The sequence below is a fragment of the Eutrigla gurnardus genome, assembly GCF_963514095.1.
Source record: "Eutrigla gurnardus genome assembly, chromosome: 18".
NCBI classification, from domain to species: domain Eukaryota; kingdom Metazoa; phylum Chordata; class Actinopteri; order Perciformes; family Triglidae; genus Eutrigla; species Eutrigla gurnardus.
The window spans coordinates 6,632,041-6,652,618 of NC_139929.1; the positions used below are offsets into that span (position 1 = coordinate 6,632,041).

The 20,578-nt window shown below is 40.7% G+C and overlaps 4 protein-coding genes across 15 annotated transcripts in view; 2 read left to right on the plus strand and 2 right to left on the minus strand.

The window, feature by feature from the left end:
• Positions 1–5,428, plus strand: part of scrib (scribble planar cell polarity protein) — a 58,055-nt gene extending 52,627 nt beyond the window's left edge. For 10 of the 11 annotated variants that reach the window (XM_084033474.1, XM_084033478.1, XM_084033479.1 and 7 more), the window contains 4 exons: positions 300–337; positions 771–845; positions 2,561–2,615; positions 3,443–5,428. In XM_084033474.1, the coding sequence (XP_083889600.1) occupies positions 300–337; positions 771–845; positions 2,561–2,615; positions 3,443–3,579 (305 nt within the window). In that variant the 3' untranslated portion in view covers positions 3,580–5,428. The remainder of the gene's footprint in view (positions 1–299; positions 338–770; positions 846–2,560; positions 2,616–3,442) is intronic. The other variant, XM_084033475.1, reaches the window with a different exon arrangement.
• A 965-nt stretch (positions 5,429–6,393) lies between these two features.
• Positions 6,394–7,211, minus strand: LOC311028589 (2-oxo-4-hydroxy-4-carboxy-5-ureidoimidazoline decarboxylase-like). The gene is made up of 2 exons (XM_084033255.1): positions 6,965–7,211; positions 6,394–6,854 (listed from the first exon to the last, which is right to left on the minus strand). Exons 1-2 carry the CDS (start codon positions 7,143–7,145, stop codon positions 6,505–6,507), a joined length of 531 nt encoding a protein of 176 aa, XP_083889381.1. The 5' UTR covers positions 7,146–7,211; the 3' UTR covers positions 6,394–6,504.
• A 1,374-nt stretch (positions 7,212–8,585) lies between these two features.
• LOC311028859 (uncharacterized protein) lies at positions 8,586–14,632 on the plus strand (the record flags this gene model as incomplete). The annotated part of the gene is made up of 6 exons (XM_084033655.1): positions 8,586–8,726; positions 9,427–9,483; positions 11,820–11,888; positions 13,065–13,100; positions 14,314–14,412; positions 14,495–14,632. 6 exons carry the CDS (start codon positions 8,586–8,588, stop codon positions 14,504–14,506), a joined length of 414 nt encoding a protein of 137 aa, XP_083889781.1. The 3' UTR covers positions 14,507–14,632.
• On the minus strand, positions 14,619–19,047 carry cdv3 (carnitine deficiency-associated gene expressed in ventricle 3). Of its 2 annotated transcripts, none has more exons than XM_084033254.1 (5): positions 18,628–19,047; positions 17,885–17,958; positions 17,225–17,364; positions 16,783–16,945; positions 14,619–16,686 (listed from the first exon to the last, which is right to left on the minus strand). In XM_084033254.1, the coding sequence occupies exons 1-5, from the start codon at positions 18,811–18,813 to the stop codon at positions 16,545–16,547; spliced, it is 705 nt and encodes a 234-aa protein (XP_083889380.1). In that variant the 5' UTR covers positions 18,814–19,047; the 3' UTR covers positions 14,619–16,544. The 2 variants fall into 2 exon arrangements, with proteins under 2 accessions (XP_083889380.1, XP_083889379.1); XM_084033253.1 differs by having other exon boundaries at positions 17,885–17,961.
• Positions 19,048–20,578: the final 1,531 nt, after the last annotated feature.

Below are 20,578 nucleotides of genomic sequence, written 5' to 3' on the forward strand. Positions count from 1 at the left end.
TCTTAACAGACCTATATCAAGAGGATACTGGTGTTTTTTTATGCAAAAATACCACCACCAGTTTCTGAATTGTTATTAACTTAATTAATAGTAACTTAAAGCTTCTCAAATCACTTTCTGGATGTTACCAGAGCTTAATTGCGGTATGGCTCTGTCCACAGTCCGGCTTAATATCAAACCGGTTTGAACATTTTTAAACCGGCCCAAGCCTACCAGTAACTTCCGTGTTGACACGGTTTGGTTCCTGCCTTTCCTCGTCTTTCTGGCCTAACTTCACATTTCCTGTTTTCCTCTGCCAGAGCACAATCCTCGAGGAGTTACTTCTCCGGGCCGGCTGGTAAGGGCTAAAACTTTTTTCTCTTAATTTTCCATTTTGTTTCGTGACAGATTTATCCTTTGAAGGGACCTGGAGATCTTGAATCATCAAATATTTAAGGAGCTGTATTTGAGAAAGGCAACAAAAAAAAGGGAAAGAGGAAAAACGTAGATTTGCTTCATTGACATCGACTCATCACCTTGCTCGTTGTCACTCTAGCCAATCAGAGCTGAGGACAGACACGCAGCTCCACCATCGTCCGCCACAGCTAGCTGTTTGAATCACCCATTAGCCTCTCTGCCTCCCACCTCTTCCATTTCCTCATCCCTTTCTCCTCTCCTTTGCCTTATCCACCCTTTTCTCCTCCTTTTATATATTTTGTCCCACCCTCCTGTCCGTTTCCTCTTTCCCCTCACCCTCACCCTCTGCTCATTCCTGTTTGCTATCCTTCTAGTCCCTGTCGTCAAAGAAGTTTGACTACCGACAGTTTGCTGCCATTCCTTCTTCCAAACCCGTATACGACATCCAGGTATTGGCTGCATGCTGAGCCCCCGGGCTCCTCCCTTCCCCCTGGCTCTCCCTGCTGCCTCCCCCCTCTAGTTTCTCTGGTAATGGAGAGGCATCAGTGCGACTGAGGTCTAGGTTTTGCCTCCTTGATTGATCCGTACTCCTTGCTCTGCACTATAGCGACAGACTAACTAACTCTTACTTTGACAATGAAGAGAGACTTGCTCTACATTAATGATAGGACCTCTCCTGGTCTCCCACTCACAAACGTAAGAGCATCTACAGCTTATCTCCTTTACACCCATCTGTCAGCTAACCAATCAATCAGGCCATTAACACTCATCAGGTTTTTCGATCCCACTAACCAGAATTGGTTCCGGGGGCAAATGGCCACAAACTCTGCATCTCATCCACTCTCACATTCACTTCCATCAACCGTATTGATCCACGGGCATATCAGGCAGAGCAATGACATCTTCTATTAGATTTCCTCTCGTACTCCAAAGGGTGCCTTCCTATGCTGTAATTAGTGGAGAAGTTCTGTGTGAGATAGTTAATTTCCTCATCTCTGTGTGGATGAAGAGATGGGAAAGGAAAGAGGGTAATGTTGGAGGGAGCTCGTCTGGAAGCGGTTTCTATTTTTTGGGGGGTCAAGTAACTGTGGTCTTCTGTGTCACTGTCATTGTGTGCTCTGTGGGATCTGGTTTGGTTTGGTTGTTGTAAAGTGACCTCGGTCTGTGCATATTCTACCTTTGGTTGACGGAATTTCTTTAATCCCACTGTATGTAAGTGTTTCCATGTTTCCTGCATATGAACTGACGAAAGTAGTAGTTAAAGACTATGCGTTGATTTATTTATATAAACATGATAAGAGCTATGCAATCCAGGATCTGAACTACGATCTGCAAGGTGTGGGTGCCATGACAGCAGAACCCAAACGCAATCAATGCAAACATTAAAAAATATTAAAACAATGACGGAGAAAATAAATTGGCTTCTAGCAAGTATGACATGATTGCACTTTTTAAATGAATATCCATGCAAATAAAGCACTTGTTTAAACAACTAGTTCATATTAAAGAACTGCCCTCAGATTGTTCATCCCCCCAAAAACACTTTAACCTACACGACTGTAGAAATATCAGATGCTAAAGAGCAAACTATTAAATGCAATTCATTGCCTCTCCATGCAAATTGTCAAACCCACAACTAGAATCTCCTGTAAGATGACATGAATAACTTGTACAGTGAATAGTCTGCCAACGTGCTAGTAGTTTATCTTACGGAGTGTGAGGTCAATCACACGATCCTCGGCTTGCAGATCCTAGCGAGTCCCTATGTAGAACAAACGGCTGATAACAAGAGGTAAACATGTTGGTATATAATGGCATCAACACAAAGACAACGTAACATGCTGCTTGGTTTCCTATTGTGCGTTGGTTATTCTGTTGGCTGTGCCTATGCGACACAACAAACCCCGGAACTGATGACCTAACCTAACCCTTTCCTTTGACATGCGAGTCTCTACTGGGGGGGCAGTCCAGTAGAGGTTCTCTGGCTTTTGTTGCTCTGATAAAACTGGGAGCTTCAGCACTGTCTGCTAAACTGGCAGTGATTGGCTGGCACGTCCTCTGGCTGCCAGCTCCACTGATCACATGGTGATGGCTTCCACTGGGATAGAGGTTACTAAACGCCCCCCAACAGCTCCGTTCTTTACTCACTTTTCTTCTCTTCCAGACCCCTGACCCAATTGATGAGCTGCAGTTCATCGATGACGGCTCCAGCAACCCAGGTGAGCACCGGAGCTATGCAGTATCTCAAATTGTACCAAAAAACCAGGCTGTGTGAAAGGGATAAATAACTGCGTGGACAATAAGTAATGCATTTATTATCCTCTTTGATTCAGGTGACTACCTGGGATAAGCAGCTCCTATTGGTAGGATCCTGTGTGCATGGTGTTTTTGGTTCTGCGTGTGGTCGTGTGTCGAGTATTTATGGAATGTGTGAAAAAGGGGTGTGCGTTTTGTGCAATCATGCTCTAACCTGCTATTTGTGTGGCATAACTGGGTTCAGGGATTACGGCGAGTGCGTCTTCCTGGGTGTGCTTCACCTGCTGCTGCTCTCCACACACGAAGCAGTCAATTATATTGACAATTAAGTACTTGCTGTGTCTAAGACTAGTTATTACTTCTCATGTTATACCAGGTCACACAACGTGTTCTCACACACACACACACACACAGTAACAAATGCACTGCTGCTAAACGATTAATCACTGCATGTAATTACACCTGACACCTTTAACGTAGGGATTGCAAATTAGTTCTTGAAGTGACTTTTAAAGGCATCGACTGAGTTTGAATACGGAGCCCGTTGAGGTGGCTGGTTGCTTCAGTTCTGCTTAAAACATTTGCTCGTTTCCAGCCGCTGGTGAATGTGGGGCTTCTCTCGCAGGTTTAAGGGATCCATCCACTTTTCTCGACAGGAGTTTCCTGTCCAGTTGTCGCCATCTTCCTTCCTTTCCACAGCTGCTTCCACATCATGGAGTGACTGTCGTGCGATAAAGCGGATAACCGCAGCAGCTTGACTGAAGTTCTGTGTTTGTTGTTGTTCGTTTAGTGCCCGCTGTAAGCCCCGAGGCCGAGGTATCCCCCACGCTGCCTGCCCCCTCAGCCCTGGAGGAGATGGCCCTGTACAGCAACAAGCGCAAACTGAGGCAAGGCCGCCGCAGCCTGGAAACCGCCGTGCCCACGTAACACTTCACACAGAGAAAAAGACACGCATTTAGACACACCGTGGAACGTGTGTGCATCCGCGCAAGATGCCGAGTCAATAAACACTACACACAGTGTCAGTAGAGCGAGATTTACTCTCCCATATATAACCACTGCAGAGACTGGGAAGCTGATAGTGACCACACGAACACACTCACTTATATCCTGCGTGCCAGTCTTGCCTATACAGTCCGTGGATGAGAGCAGTGTGGCGAGAAATAGCTAGTGTGGTTAACTAGGACTGCCTCTTACAGATCTTTTTTTAGTTGTTGTTGTACGGTTTACCAAGTAGAAGATGATCTATTTTAAAACGGGAGGCAACCGAAGTTTGTTTTTTTTATTTTTCGCACCTCCAATGATTTTGCTGTTAAAAAAAAAAGACGCATACTGGAAGAGAAAAGAAATGGGTCATAGCTATACTAACTTCTTGAATGATATTTTTAGGATTTCACTGAATAGATTGTAAAGTGTCAGGGGTTTCTTGAGGCATGGGGCAGACAGGAGTGTAAATATTAATTGAGATGGGAACATCCTGCTACCTTCACAGTCACAAGTTGTGGAGAGCTTTTTAAAACAACAATAGTACATATTTGTTTTGCACTGCATGTATCTGAAGTAATTTATTGTTTTAGTGTTTTACTCAAATTTGAAGGCCTTCTATTTTAACCCCTCTGGTCCTTTTTGGCACAAAAAGCATCATTTTTATCTTTAAAGATCGTCATGTGGGTTACAACTAATGAATACATATCACTTTATATCATTTAATCTACTTTATATACACACCAAGCGATTTTAGAGGGGAGCATATCTAAGTACAATGCTTGGACAAAGTACAGCTGTTGCACATCACTACTAGTAATGGGTCATACCCGCGATTGACCATGTTACATTCCCCTTGTAGAAATTATGACTACACTGGAGGCAGCAGCTTTACAGAAACAGATCACAATATCAAATATTAGAGTTTGGAAAAGTGCATTTTTAGAATCATCTAACGGTACCTACCCTGCCCTTTTTAGGGTATTCTCTTATCAATCTGAATCATTCATTTCTATCCTCGAATTATCGGGAGGTATTTGGGAGTGATGTGAAGGTAGCAGCTGTTTTATTTTTCTGCCTATGAATAATTTAAATCTGACGCCACTGAAAAAATCATTTATTATGTGTGAATAATGTACAAATACTGAAAAGAAAGCAGACTTAAGGTTTGAAACTGAGCCAGTCTTGACCAAGACCAAGCGAGTGTCTGGACTGCTGATGCATCTGGGTTTGGGAAGGTTTGGTGTCGGGATGCTCTCTGCATGTATATTGGTTTGTTAATGGGAGAGCTGGGAGAGGCAGAACCAATCAGAAATCCCTCTAGAGATTGTTTTCATTTAGTTCACTGCTTGACATACTGTCAGTTTATATATTTGATGGGTTTTTTCTTTCTTTCAGAATTACAGGATAGCAGGATTCATGTTAATTTAATGTAGGGTCTTCTAATGATAGCTTTCCGTGTTACTCTCACTGACTGAAATTCAGTTTGTTTCATTACATTTGCAATGGCTGATATCTCCTTTTTTTAAACTTACAGTAGGTAAATCTTTTTTTTTCCAGATGGGTTTCACTACATTATTAATGCAGTTTCAAGTGTTTATGTTTATTCTTCTGTCTTGAGTTCTCTTTGGGGGAATTTATTTGCAAATAGGTTGGAGGGAAAGGTTCAGAAGTCCTAGGGTCAAGGGTTAGAGCTCATACATTCAGACTGTAACTAGTGAATTTGTACAACCAAAGAAGTCTATTTTGTGGTTCAGGAATAATAAATTTTACTTTTCATTTAAGAAGTTGATTCATTGTGTTGTGTCTTTTGTGCTTGATTCATGTACAAACAGCAATTCATTAAAGGTATAGAATTAAATGCGGGGCTGCCACTGGGTTGCCAGTCTATCACAGAGGCGGAGACAGAGGCGGAGGCGACCACGCCCACACAGGGAGCACATGCAAACTCCACACAGAAGGAACCCGAACCCAGGACTTGAACCCAGGACCCCCTCGCTGTGAGGCGACAGTGCTGCCCACTACACCACCGTGCTACCCCTGGTGTACTATGTCAAAAAACTAATTTATAAGGACAGCAGGTCTACCAGGGTCTCATTGTAGATCTCCAGGTAGGACGATACGAAGAGAGGTATCAAGGTTTTACCTCCTGTAACACCTTGATACCATGTCAAAGATTAAAAAAAACAACAACAAAAAACAAACCTAGAAACATATTTACTTAAGCGGAGCTGTCTGAGTAGACCAGAGATAAAAATGTTTTCATGATGCAATTTAACTCCTGAAGGGCCCCTGCCAGGAAATTAAGTCAACATGTAACACCAGTCAACATGAATTTAGTCTAGTAAAAAGAATAAATAATAATAAAAGAATAACTCAGTGAGTCCCTTACTTCAATAAATGTTTATTACAACACAAATCCGATCAGAGAGGAGACAGCCGTATACAGTATAAGTCACCTACGACATTACCACACTACCATGGACGGAGCACAACAATGTTGTGCATAACCATCTGTTCAGATTAGGACCTTGTTAATCTACAAGGCCCTAATCTTATGTTAATTTCCAGACACCCTCACTAGGCTTGGGCGGTCTGACACTCAACCAAAGACCGACCGACAAATGCAAGTTCGACCTGTTTGCATTAATGAAACCAACCCGTACACCAAACCGGTGAAACCCGGAAATCGGCCCAACCCCCACTAATGAGCCTTTAAGGCTCATTAGTGGGGGTTTAATAGATATAATTATAAGGCCCTTATAATTATATCTATTAATAGCAGAAAACCCTTCATCTTTTTACTCTTGTGCACCTGTTTTACAATATATGTAAAAAGTTAACGATTCCAACTCCAATTATAGAGGTTCACAAATTGTTGGGTGCGTCGGTGAGCACAAGGTCTAGAAGACGCAGGTGACCGATCCTCTTCACCTCCTCGATGCTCCGCGCCAGCTCCACCGCGGGCTCGTTCCGACAGCGTTGGGACATCTGCCCTAGTATCTTCACCTTATCATTCATCCGGGCGCAGATCACAAACGGGAACCCGAAGCGCGCCTTGTACTCCTCATTGAGCCTGGCCATGTTCAAGGCTTCCGTGGAGGTCAGCGCATACATCCCAGCTCCTAACTGCTCCTCGTGGGACTCCCGGGTCAAGGTGATGTTCTGGAGGTCCCTGCCCGCAAGGTCTGGAAAACACCTAAGGAGACCCTCTTTACCTGGACACAAACGTAATGTGTTATCACTACCATCGTGGTTGGAGAAAATCACATTTTAGAGCTGCCTCCCACAACACAAAATATGACAATTATGTAGGTCCGTGTCTCACCTGACTCTGGCAGTGAATCGATGAAGTCACTGATTGCAGTCTCCAAAGCAGCAAGGTTTAAAAAGGGATGCCGAGACCACGCAGCCGCTGTTAAAATGGGACATTTCTCCACCACGTTGCCAAAAATAGTCACAAAATCCTCGTAAGAAAGAGCATTTACTGCGGCGATGTCCATGTTCATGTGCTTGTATTTGTCGTCTTCTCTGTTATCCGTGGACTCTTTCTTCCTCGTTTTAAGTTTCTTATTTAAGACTTTTAAACTTTTTTTTAAATTTACAAAAAAAAGAAACAGGAAGCCTAAACAGGTAGTTGTTCAAGCAGGCAAATAAAAAGAATGGTGGCATCGAGGAAGGGAGAGGGAGAAAAGTGTTTTAACCCCACCTCTAAAATCAGCAACACCTCTGGTTCAGGAACAGCTTTATTGTCCTTTAAGTGAAAAGCTGCTCCTCCGAGTCTCTTAGCTTTTTTATCTCTAATATTTATTATTTTAACTGTTTATCAGGGCACGGTTAAACAGTTAATTATTATCCCTACTGCAAACTCTCTGTTTGTATCAGGAAAACACAAAGTTGAATGTTTTCAAAGTTACTGTTAGAACTGAAATGGTATTATTATGTACTCATATCAGTAATCGGTATCGACAAAGTACTGAAATTTCCACAACAATATACAGAGAAAACCTTTTTCGGGATAGCAGAAAAAAAAAATTCTGCTATCCCGTGATTAATCTGATTAAAATGTTTTATCATTTGACAGCTCTTGTTTTCTTTCACTCACACGACTTTCAAATACAATTCATGAAGTGTTCGATAGAGCAATGCAACAATTACACTGAGAAATGGCACCACCTACAGACCCACAGACAAAAGGCAAAATAAAAGCCTATTAAAGCCTATTAAAAGACTCAAACTGAGTACTAGTAAAGGGTCTGAATACTTATGTCAATGTGATATTCTGTTATTCTGTTTCCACTTTGTCATGGTGTTCTTAGTGAGGATTGATGAGTGGAAAAATGTATTTATTTACACCACACCAAGGCTGCAACATAACAAAATGTGCAAAACGTGAAGGGGTCTGAATGCTTTGAATGCACTGTACATTACAGTTGATCTCCACCAAGTCCCCTGTTGCCATGGACACTATAAATCAGGTGCATGTGCAGACAGGAGGACTCACACTTAATTCTTAGTCTTGACTGTCAGAAGGGTAAAACTGTAAATTTCCTCCAGATATACTGATTTCAAAAGATATAACTTAAACTACAATTATGTAGTTTAATTAATTCTAAATTACAGTTTGTTAACTCACTCTGCAATATGAAACAGGTTGACTTATTGATTATGTAGCTGCTGTGTTTGAAATCGGATGTCAACGGTCTTACTGTCCAAACATGTCCTTGAATGCAAATATTGGAGGCTGAATGTGGGAAGAATACCGGTTGAGAATGAGGATGGGTACGTGGGAGAAGCTACTTCGGATAATCCGATTTGTTTCTATAAAACATTCCTCGTGATTAACATTATGACATCTCCTAGATCTCTTATTTGTCCTGGTAGGAGGAGTGTTTTCTATGTTGTCTGTTTGCATAAAGACCATTTTGTCACCGACTCTGGGACAGGAAATGAAACAAAGTCCACCTACCGACATCGACGGTATAAAGCAGGTGCGTGTGCAGATCGGAGGCTTATCTATGTTCAAGATGAGACGTTTCACTCTGCTCTGTCTGTTGGGATTATTTCTCACAGCATCGGCTTTAGAACAGGTAAAACGGGTGATTTTCCCCAGATTTACTGACCTCAAAAGATACTGAAAATCATATGACTTGAATTATTAAAGTATCATCAACAAGACCTGGTGTGGTGGGATTAGAAAGAATACTGGAAAGGGAATGACTGATTAATTAAAAATATAACTGCTAATATTCTATAGTTGTTTTGTTAATGTAATAGTGCAAATGTTTACCATACCTAAAGTGTATGGGTGCAAAGAAATTACAACCTAATTAAAACATTTGTTAAAGTGAACCACTTGCTGGATAGTTCATGTTTAAATATCACCAAAATTCACTTTTAAATACTACTAAACTTACAAGTCAAATATTTCACTTGACTGGTCGTTTTCACAGAAAAATTATTTAATGCTATGAATTAAATGATCTCACAATTTAGGTATTCGGTATAAAGAATTCTTTGCTCCCATACATATTTTAATATTCACTTTGCTACTACTCTGACATTATAAAAGGAAACTTAAAAATATTTAATTTTTATATATTTTTTCCAAGAATGGAACAAATCAGTTGAAGTCTACAGCGTGTATCGTACTGCTGCTGTTTCTTTTGACAAATAATATCTAGTTGCTTTACTGGAAATCCAATGTCAATATCCTTTGCAAACAAACACAGGGACACTGAGCAACCTATCGTGTCCTTGGACTTAATCATTTCAAAACTGCATTTTCAGTGGCCGATAGGGGGTCAAACACCAATGGACGCACCACCCGCCCCCGAATCATCACCGGTGAGTAGACACTCTGGAAGAAAGCAAGTCCACTCTTCTCAGAGGGGGTTAAATGTTCTTCAAAGTGTTGTTATCTACTTCGAGTGGATTTAGATTAATTTTATTTTTACAACGCAGCACGTATTGCTCTATCTCTATGCAGTGGCGGCGCCAGAGTATTTTTTCTGGTTCAACTACGGTGGGGCTAACTCATACGACGGCCTTTTTATGGCTGTTTTGGACTCACTACACTCAGATTTTGATTGACACGCGATATAGAAGCATATGTTAGGACTTTTACATCATTTTTACAACATTTTATGAATTTTGTCGATTTTTCACTTTTTTTCCCTGAAAAAGTTGACCATGGCTTTTTATGGCTGTTTTGGACTCACTACACTGAGACTTGGTGCATCAAGCGATATGAGCGATTTTTATGACTCTAACAATTTTAAATATTTTTTTATGAATATATTCTGACTGACTTTTTCGTGAATTTTCGACATGCTATAGCATGACCTTTTTTTAACAATATGATCAAGGCTTTTTTTTTTTAAAGATTATTTTCTTGCATAGACACCTTTGTATTTAGCGGTGGATAGAGAGGAAACATGGGAGAGAGAGGGGGATGTGACATGTATCAAAGGATCTCCAGCCGGGATTCGAACCTGAGGCTGCTGCATATATGCAGACATGGGTAAATGGCATGCATTCTAACCACTCAACCACCTGCCTGCCATGAATAAGCCTTTTTATGACTGTTTTGGACTCAATACACTCAGATTTTGATTGACACGCGATATAGAAGCATATGTTAGGACTTTTACATCATTTTTACAACATTTTATGAATTTTGTCGATTTTTTACTTTTTTTCCGACATGCTATATAGTATGACTTTTTTTTTCCCTGAAAAAGTTGACCATGGCTTTTTATGGCTGTTTTGGACTCACTACACTGAGACTAGGCGCGTCAAGCGAGATGAGCGATTTTTATGCCTTTTTAACTATTTTAAATATTTTTTTATGAATATATCCTGACTGACTTTTTCGTGAATTTTCGACATGTATCAACGGCAGTGGCGGCGCCAGAGTATTTTTTCTGGTTCAACTACGGTGGGGCTAACTCATACGACGGTGGGGCTCAAATCAATGTCCGAATTTCAATGTGAATATATAACAACACCCAGTGGCGCTGCCAGCCGGAATCCAGTACGCACTGGGAGGACTTTTTTTGAAGGTGGAAATTTTTTTTGATGCTGCTGAACCGGGCCGGATGCAGCCGCATTTGAGAGGAAGATCGCGCGTCCTGGCGCTGACAACACCCTCCCACAGCTATAAACACGCACACAGTGAGAGAGAGAGACAGACAGCGAAACGTGAATAGTTACGTTAACAGCCGGGACCCGAGTGGTCATCTCCCCCTGCAGGTGTCAACGGTGCGTCCGTAGTTTTATCCAACACGCCCGCCACCGCCATCTGTTGTTCCGTCCGACGACGTTTAAAAACAAATGTATCCATGATCAATTTTGACCAGCTTACTAACGTTAACTTAACGTGAGTGACTATAAGCCGCTAACGCGAACTGCTAGAGCCAGGTAGCTTACAAACTAGTAGCCTGCTGTCTCTGTGTCGAGCATACACTAAAAGCGGGCTCACATGAGTGACGTTGACGTACGGACAGTACAGTCTGTTAATGAACCCAGATCAGTGACAGTTGTCATCGCAGCTGCCTGAATGCCGTTACGACGTGACGTGGTGCTGCTGTTGAACTCCGCACTTTTCTTGGTTATTTTGTTGTAGTTTTTTTCTTGGTGGTTTTATGGTAGGGCTAATGGTAGGGCTGACACAATTCTTGATGGGGCTATAGCCCAACCAAGCCCCTCCCTGGCGCCGCCACTGTCTCTATGTATCAGGCTGTTATTTGTTGCAAATTTAGACTGTTGGCAGCTGTTAAAGCTCTCCAGTTCCCATGTTTTCATCTATAATTTACTCCAGAGATGTCAGATTAAAACTATTTTAAACAAAATCACGCATTCTGATTCCTTCTGCATGACATTATTTCTCAATGTTTCACTATGACTTTCTGCAGACCTTGCAGGAACAATGAAACACCCACTGTCGTGCGATTGGATTAGGATTATCTGGATATATGAAAATTCTCTTATTAACGTGCAATGCCTTTCTATTGCAGGTAGTGAGTAAATTCATGATCAAACATCTGTTTTCTAATGACATAATGAAACAAAATCAACAACTTATTCTTAACATACAAGAGTGTGGACTTCAGAACATGCCAATTAATTAATGTATCATACTTACATAACTGTTAAGTGTTGCTGATCATTTTTCCCCTTAGCAGAATGGTACTCAGCAGTCAAATGGAACTGATGTACTCCCAACACCTGCTGCTGAAGCAGACATCCAGGTAAGAAACTGTTCTGGATTCAACAAGGACTAAATACATAAATACCACCGTTAAAAATATAAGATTTCAAGGATTACTGAGAACCTTCGGAGGCAACATTTCATCAGAAAAATGCAACCGCATTAATAATGTTCGTCATATTCTTGTTTCAAAAGAGGGTGAGGGAATCAACTACAAATAATGAAAACTGCTTTTCGGCTGAAATGTCGTTTTTCAGAGAAAAAACAAAAGAAATTAAAGACGACACAGCAACAGACTCAACGGACGTAAAAACACACCAGGCGCATTGGTTTCTACTGCTTCTTATAATTAAACATTTTATCAAAACATGCAGTTCATCTTTAGGTCAGTTAACCTGTTTAGGTCTAACGAGTTGAGTTCTAATTAAATAATATATCATCCGATTTGACAAAATTGACTTTTGTGTGAGTCAGCAATTTCACATTCTCTGATAAATACACCCTGTTGGACTTTGATATTGAAGTGGGGACACTTTTATGCAGAGCAGATTGTGTAATGGACTCCACCTACTGGCATGGACACTATAAAGCAGGTGTGTGAGCAGATAGGAGGCTAATTTGTGTTCAAGATGAGAGGAACTACACTGCTGTGTCTGGTGGGATTCATTCTCGCAGCCTCGGTAAGACAGCCCGCTAAGATTTGAGGATTTTAAGATTTGCTAAAAATGGAACAACTTATAATTGATTAAAAATAATGAACTGTTATGACGCAGTAGGTTTTATGTCTTCAATGTATTACTCTGGCTCAAAAGTACTCCAATTTTCTACTTACTTTGCAATTATTTAAATTTCGACACTGATTTGCGTTAACGAAAAGCTAAAAGATAGTCTACATTGGTCTTTCAGATGTTGGTGTGCTGAACACTCAACATTGTGGGACTATTTCTCAACTAACAGTTTAGAAAGGCTTATTGATTATTTTGCTGCTTTATTTGAAATCAGGACCTTGCACAACCAGAATAAACAAGAAGGCAGAGGACATTATGCAAATAATCAATGTTGTTGTCTTTGGTTCAGGGTTATTGTAAGTCGCTTTGGACAAAAGCGTCTGCTAAATGACCTAAATGTAAATGTAAAATGTTATTGTGTGTATTTTTATTTACTTCAAGTGCTGTCTGAATATATATATATATATTTCCATATATTTCTATTTCAGTTGCCCAAAGGAGACACGGTTCCACTTCCAGCAATGGTAGGTGAAGAACGTGGCAGCAGGAGAAAGTGATTCTATTAATTTTCAAGCCTGGCCAGGTACCAAAAAAAAATCACTGAAAGGGCTTCTGTACATAAACTTTTTTAATGTATTGGCACCGTTTCCCCCCATCAAAAGGAAAAACCATTTTAAGATGGTGGTGGTGTTTGGACCCTATCATATAAAAATAATGAAATAGCACCAAACAACAGACTCCAAAACGACAATAAAGTAACATCCCTCTAAATTTGGGAGAGCTGTTTACTTAAACATGACTCTAATAAATAAATTCTAACCTTCGTGAAAGTAGTTTTCAACGTTTTACTGTAGCTAACAAGAGATAAACAGACTCCCAATCCTTGCATGGCTCATATAACCCATCACAGGTCTTTTAAAAGCATCTTAAAACCCCCATTTGTCTCCTTTTTATACCTTTACACATGCATGTGCATGTTTTTATATGTTTGGGACTGTTTTATCTTCTTGTAAAACACTCTATATGTTGTTTTTATTAAATTCTACATGAAGTTTGCTAATGCAACAATGACAACGCTGTTTGTAGACTTTGTCCTAATTAATTCTCACACCCCCACAGAATGAATTAGCATATAGCTAATAGCTTAGCTTGAATTTGACGCTAGTCAAACTTGATTTTGGGCACATTTGTGGAAATATTGATTTCAAACAAGGATTTTCCCACATGAGAGATATGTGGGGAGAATGCAACTATTAGATAGTCAACAATGGGGCTAACTAGCAAATCCCACGTTAGCAAGCGAGAGGGCTAATGCTAGCTAGCATCAATATCCGTTCCTGGATAAACTTTGAAACTTACTTCCACCACCTCGCTGTTTTTATCCTTCCATCGATCTAATCGGTGCTTTCAACGTCCATTCGTTGCCAGCCTTCACTTTCTTATTCCCCGCTCCACCTGGTCCCGCCATTACTAATCTAGTTAAAGCGGAGCGGACTGTGCGCATGAATTCGCTGCAGCACCCCCTGGTGGTCGGCGAGTGTAATAACATATTAAATATGACCCATCGGAAAACAAGCCATCTAAGATACAATTAAATATATTATTTATACACTATACGTATTCTCTAAATGTTTTTTTTTTATCAATTGTTTTAGCTGCAAACCCAGAGGCACATATAGAATGATGATAATTAATTTGGAAGATTACTGTTAATTCCTGAAATGTTTTTTCTTTCAGCTCGCTGAAGATACTGTCGCTGACTGGCACCATCTTGGAAACAAAGGTGGTGGTTTCGAACCTGAAGAAGAAATACCATCTGCCGAACCAGTGACCCAGGTAAGAAATGTTTCATTGTTCACAGCAAATTAGTGTTGATTATTATTTAAAACTCTTAACTTTTAAATGCCTCTCGTTTCAGGAGCTCAAATGAAGACGGACAACAGAGGAGCTGAAAAGACGGGAACGTTTTAAATTAGAAACAGAAATTACCATCTAAGTATTCTGTTGGCATTTCTGTCACTTTCAAATAAACATTTCCAGTCTGTTGTGTGAGAAACGTTTATTTTAATTTGTTAATGTGCTTGCTATAAGGTCATTGAAATATTTACTTAAAAAAAGAAAAGAAAAGAGAAAAAGACGTAAGCGATAATTTTTCCACGGTTTGCCAAAATGAGACACCAATTAAGTAAGTGATTATGGGAGGGATAACAGGTTAATTAACACAGGTTTTAAGTTTACAAATCGATAACACCACCTTTTCTGAAAAAAGACAATACAGTAAATGCCCATTTTCAACGTGTAACGATTCAGACAAGACTTCAATCACAAGGGTCACTTTATTTTTTTGTTGTGTGTTTGGCTCTTAATTTCATCACAAATATTATCTACGGCCACCCAAAGTGTTCCAGCAGGGATCGACGCTCCCCAAAATCTTTTATGGAAAGGACAGAAACATAGAACATAAATCCAGTTCATCACCGTTCTAAATATAACTATGCTTGTAGTATTCCTTTTTTATTTTAACTGGACGTACCACTGTATTTTAAGTGGCTAGTATTGTTGGTTTTGGTGACGAGTAGTCGCTCTAACTGGGAATCAAGTCATGCACAAACTGCCTTGCTCTACACAACTGCAATGAGGGCTGATGTAGTCTGCTTACTTATGAGGAAAAGCCTTGATTAAAAAAAAAAAAAATCTTAAAAACTGAGGTTGAAATGCACCACTTTACAACAAATTATAAAAGTTGTGAACAAATATGCTTTTAAAGTGGTTTTCCGTCATACTGTAACATTAGACCATCGGGTGTCAAACCACAGGAAAGCATTTAACAAAATAAATGGTTTCAGATTAGAAACAAGCTTTAATTTTTTTTTTGTGTTGTCTAAAAATACCATGATGAAGCAGGGACAGCAAAGTCACACAATTGATATGAAACAGTTCGTAGTTGCAATCATCAGACCACCTACAACAGCACTACATTCTTGAACAGAAGGGTTTTTTTTTCATTTTGACTATAGGGGGGAAGGGGGGTAGTTTTTTTTGTCACAAAGTGTTGAGAGCCAGAGGCAGGCAGCAGCCCGTGAGACAACAAGCAAAGTTCTCTTCAGATGACAAAGCAGTTTCTATCAGTAAGGCCACTTTATATAGAAATTCTAAATGGAGGACCACAACCTATCGCTTCTTGTCCATAGATCTTTGCAGAGTTTCATCACGAAGGGGAAAGACAAAGCTTCACGTTTCTAAATTAAAGAGCCTGATGGCCGGCTTGTATGAAAGGGCTGGTGTTTGCCCCGTTCACCACCACAGCATAAAAAAAAAAAAAAGGAAAAAAAAAAAGCTCAGTCCACATCGTCACAACCAGCTATGCTGCCGTTGGTCATATCCCTCCCGAAGGCCCCACTGCAACTCAAAAACACACCCCAAAATACCATGTGCGATTGGGTTATGACGATTTTGAAAAAAAAAAAAAAAAAAAAGATATTTTCACAGAAGTTTGTAAAATCATCTTGCCTAAAGTTATCCTCTGTGGCTTTATCGAAGCAAGTTGAAGTCCAGAGAAAAGTTGCGCCACACAACTGCTGCTCCGAGTACAATCCACAAAGTCTGCTGTTGCTGCTGCAGTGTTGTACGTTTGGGTGTATTTTTGCAAATTCCTTTCCAATTTATTCTCTCTTTCAACAGCCCCTTCAAATGCAGTCCTTCAGTTTTGCCAACCAGTGTATGTAAAGTGTGTTAATCTTTATTGAAAGGAAGTGACACTGTATGAGATGCAATGGTACTTCTGGGTATGAGTGTGTGTGTGTTTATTTATTTATTTGAGGCTCTGTGTGCGAGTGTATGTGTGTATGTGAACCAGTGTGGTGACGGTGGCTCTGTCAGGACTGCACTCAACACAGCTGGAGTTCAGCTTCCTTCCGGGGGCTGGGCAGGACCTTGCTGAAGGGGCCAAGGGAGGAAGGGGAGCGGCTCTACTTATCCCCCAGGATGGCGTACTGGTTGTCAAGCTGCAACTGCTGCAGAGAGGCACCACCGCCACCGCCGCCGCCGGTCTCCTCTCTTCCACGGTTCCTGTGTTTCACCACCTCGAAGGTCTTCTCCATTTCCCTGTCCCTGAAAACACACATGTGCGTCGCTTCAGCCAAACTGCTTAAAAAAAAGACATCACCTTCCCATTTGAACAAACGGTTGTCACTGAACATTACTTACTTGCGTGTCTCCACGTGCTTGGCGGTGGCCAGTAGAGAGGGGAACTGCGTGTCACTGAAGATCTCAGGAGGCCCCTGGGCGGGAGTTCGTCTGGTGGTGGTCAGCCGAGCCCCTGGGGGGCGATATACACCGGAAGGCTTCGACTCGGGCTCCTCTACCTCCTCTGCAATTAAAAAAATGGATACATTTGTTTTTAATTACACCAGTTTGAAAGAATAACACTGGAATTCTCTTCAGGCTGTGTACATGACTATTTTGTGATCAGACAAATTAAAAACATGTGCTCAGCCATCCCATGATCAGACAGTAACCCCATAATTAGTGCCCAATAATGACTTGAATGGATGAACCAACAAGGGAATACTTGATCAGTGAGATGTTCATCCCAGCTATGTTAATCCCTAACCCTTTAAAACAAATGAGTTGAAGCTGGTTTACTCACCCACGGGTGCAGCAACAGGAACCGGAGCAGCACCAGACTTGTTCCAGGGACCGGACACCTTATCTCCGCTGACCAGAATGATCTCTCCATCCTCACCAACCTCCTCCTTCTCGTACCCCTCGTCATCCTCTTTCTCATCACTGCAAACAGCCAGAAGGCAGTTGAGCTGATGTGAACCCATGACCAGCTATCAAGATTACCATTTCCCCCCCCATTTTAGTGTCACAAAGATCTGCTTGTAAATCAAGTGGATCTATTTATGAATTTAAGACATATTGTAATACAAAAATATATTAAAGAAACTGATATTTTACGTAGTTGGAAGTGCTTTGCCATGAGTTTTTCGGCCCCTGGACAGATTTTGTCACCGTGATGAAGTCGTGAAACACTACGGGGGTGTTGTTGAGTTCTAAGACGGGTGCGGTCCGAGTAAGGGTGCCAGTAGCAGGATCGTAGGAAGTGGCAAACTTTTGGCGTTGTGATCTCATTAGGATGGTCTCTGGTTACACCCTGAATTTGCCACCACCACCAATGCACAATGGCGGCTAATTAAAAACACCTACGTGTCTTGCAAATGTGGATTTTCATGTAGTTTTGGTTAATTGATGCTACCAAGGTTGAGATGCCCCCACCTCCCCCCACACACACACACCATCTCACCTTATCTGCAGGGCCTGGAGCCGGAGCCCACTGTAGTCCACTTCTTTTTGCTCAAACTCTTTCCATTCCTCGTCCTCCTAGGCAGAAGGAAGCGTAACCCTTTTATCGTGCTCCAGCTAAATTCACATCTTGCAACATCACAACGCTCAATAAAAGAGATGCTCTCCAGGGATTAGACACATCCATTGTAGTTGGGTCTCCCCAATAAAAGGGAATAACGGTTGTATTAAATAGGTTTGCTTTTTCCACACAATCATAATCGTGTCATTTAAAAAAATAAAAAAAAACATGAAAACTTGTGACAAATGGCGGCTCGGCCTAGTGGGACAGCCACGATTCAGAGGGATGACAGTTTCCTCACGCACGGCTTTTAACAGTAACGCTATATTAGCGCATACGTGGGCCTCAATCGGTTTACACAGAGGCTGCAAAAAAATAAAAGAGGGGAAAAAACCCACGTCGTGCTAAATCTCGTATCTCGTGCGAACGTGTGCCGGGTGGGACCATATGTTAGCTAGCAACCGGCGTTCCTCCTCTCCGTGTCAAAATGTAAAAGACGTAATTATCCTCCATTAATCGGCGGGGGGAAGAAAAGTTAAGAGAGGTGTGACCGAGCAGGCTAAATTGAAGCAGGAAGCAGATATTGTGACGACAGGCAAAATCGGACACGACACCGGTATCTGGAAATGACACCAGGCAAGGAAAAAAAAAAGTTACCGGGGAGTAGCGCTAGCGACGGTTACCTTTTCAATCTGCGCGTCCTGGTTGTCGTTTTTCGACGACTTTTCCTTCTCCCTCTTGGTCTTTTTGATCACGGCCGACGTGGGCCCGGCGGCGGACTCCTTGCCCTTTCCCTTCTCTTTCTTCTTCTTCTTATCCCGCTTGGCAAAGAAATCGTCCAGACTCTTCTCCGGTGGTAGATCCGCCATTTTCGACGAGCAACGTTAAACTAGTGAGCTAAACCGAAGCTATGCCCGATGTGGAAAATCTTCTCTCCGACAGGAAGGACAGCTGCACAGGCGGCGGGGAGAGACGAAGTTAGTCTTTTCTCCGACGGTTTAGCTTCTGTTACAGGCTGATAAAAATGTCCACCCAAGATCCCTGACCGAAACGATGGCTATCCTGACAACCATGCCATGCACGGGGCTATTTGACAAATCTGTACCGTAACCCGGAAATACATCGAATCTGAACCGGAAGTCAAAATTAAAGTACATTTTCTCAAATAAATCATATTACATTCTAGTGTTGTTGTAATTTGAATGACAAACTCTTCGAAACATATTTATGATGTATTAATTTTATTTAATTTTTAATATAGTAACGTAATTCGTATTGATATATTGTTGCAAGTAGTTTAATTTATCCAATCTAATGGACAGAATATAAATGATGAGTATATCAGAAAAAAAAAAGAATTCAGTAAAAGTAACAATACAACAAAATCATATTTCCAAGTCCATCATATGTTTCTGTCGAAATTCTTATTTCTATACAAAACTAACCACAGCTGCTGGAAGTGTAAAGGTGCATAATATGAAAATACTAAACAAAGGGGACATGGAAACTGTGTTTAGCTATAGTACTTTAGTAAAACACAGTGCAATCAAGTAATTGTTAGGCTTTTTTGTTTTGCAAAACTATTTTGCACAACCCCATATAATATATTTTTGCACATCATAACTGTCAATTGTACATAATTTATATGGCTATAAACTATTTAATTTTCATGGTAATTCTTCTATTTATGTTCTTGACTGCAGTACTTTGCTTTATTGTATAATGTTTGTTCTTTTGAATTATTGTGTGCACTGTACACCAAGGCAACTTCCTTAATAACGTACTTGGAAATAAACTCCTTTCTGATTCTGATTAGATTAAGAAAGTAAATGGTTGCACACAAATAAGTACATTTATAAGTAAAAATTCTAAGCTAAATCCAAATTATGACTCCACTTACAAGAACTTTGACTTAGAATCTGACTTTTGGTTTACCTTCTCATAAGTTTGACTTTAAGTAATGTTTAGTATCCTCAAACATAATTTTGAATATATATATTCTACAATGATTGAAAATACTAACATGCATATCTCACAACACATGTCAACAATGTCATAACCTTTCACTATGTAGAATTGCTATAACTTTTTATGCTGTTAGACATTTCCATTTGTGTTGTTGAATCGAAGTGATTGTGACTGCATGTCATGGCAGAAATCCACTACAAGCCAAGTCATGACTTTTGTCATAGATGATATTTTTTAATTAAAAAACATTTTTAATTTGTCTTTTTTTTCCCCTTGAAGATCCTTAATGTATTTTGAAGGAAGTTAAAATCTCTGCGTACATTTGGCCACACTTTGAGGCCAGTCATGTATAGATGGACACAAAAAAAAGACACAAAAAAAATTGCACTGTCATGTTACGGCAGACTTGAACAGGCCCATAAATCAGTTAATAATGCTCACATCTAATTAAGCCTTTCCTCAGCAGTAAAGCAGGCTTGTAAACAGATTATTGAACTGACGTCATATTCCCAGAGATGGGGGTCACTTGAACACATGCAGCACAAAGAGAAAATTCCAGCTCAAATCAATGGATGTGCTGTGGTCGGCAAGACCGTTTACTGCTTTGTTACAAAGTGAATCAGAAAGTTTGTCATCTGTTTTACACGTGTGTTAGTTGGTGTCATA

Bases quoted from the DNA above. Each gene is read 5' to 3' on its own strand.
- LOC311028589 (XM_084033255.1), bottom strand. From the start codon at position 7,145: ATGAACATGGACATCGCCGCAGTAAATGCTCTTTCTTACGAGGATTTT. The intron at 6,855-6,964 runs GTGAGACACGGA...GTTTGTGTCCAG, and splicing joins CGATTCACTGCCAGAGTCAG to GTAAAGAGGGTCTCCTTAGG.
- cdv3 (XM_084033253.1), bottom strand. From the start codon at position 18,813: ATGGCGGATCTACCACCGGAGAAGAGTCTGGACGATTTCTTTGCCAAG. The intron at 17,365-17,884 runs GTGAGATGGTGT...GGCTGTTTGCAG, and splicing joins CTCCAGGCCCTGCAGATAAG to TGATGAGAAAGAGGATGACG. The intron at 16,946-17,224 runs GTGAGTAAACCA...TTTTAATTGCAG, and splicing joins TCCTGTTGCTGCACCCGTGG to AGGAGGTAGAGGAGCCCGAG.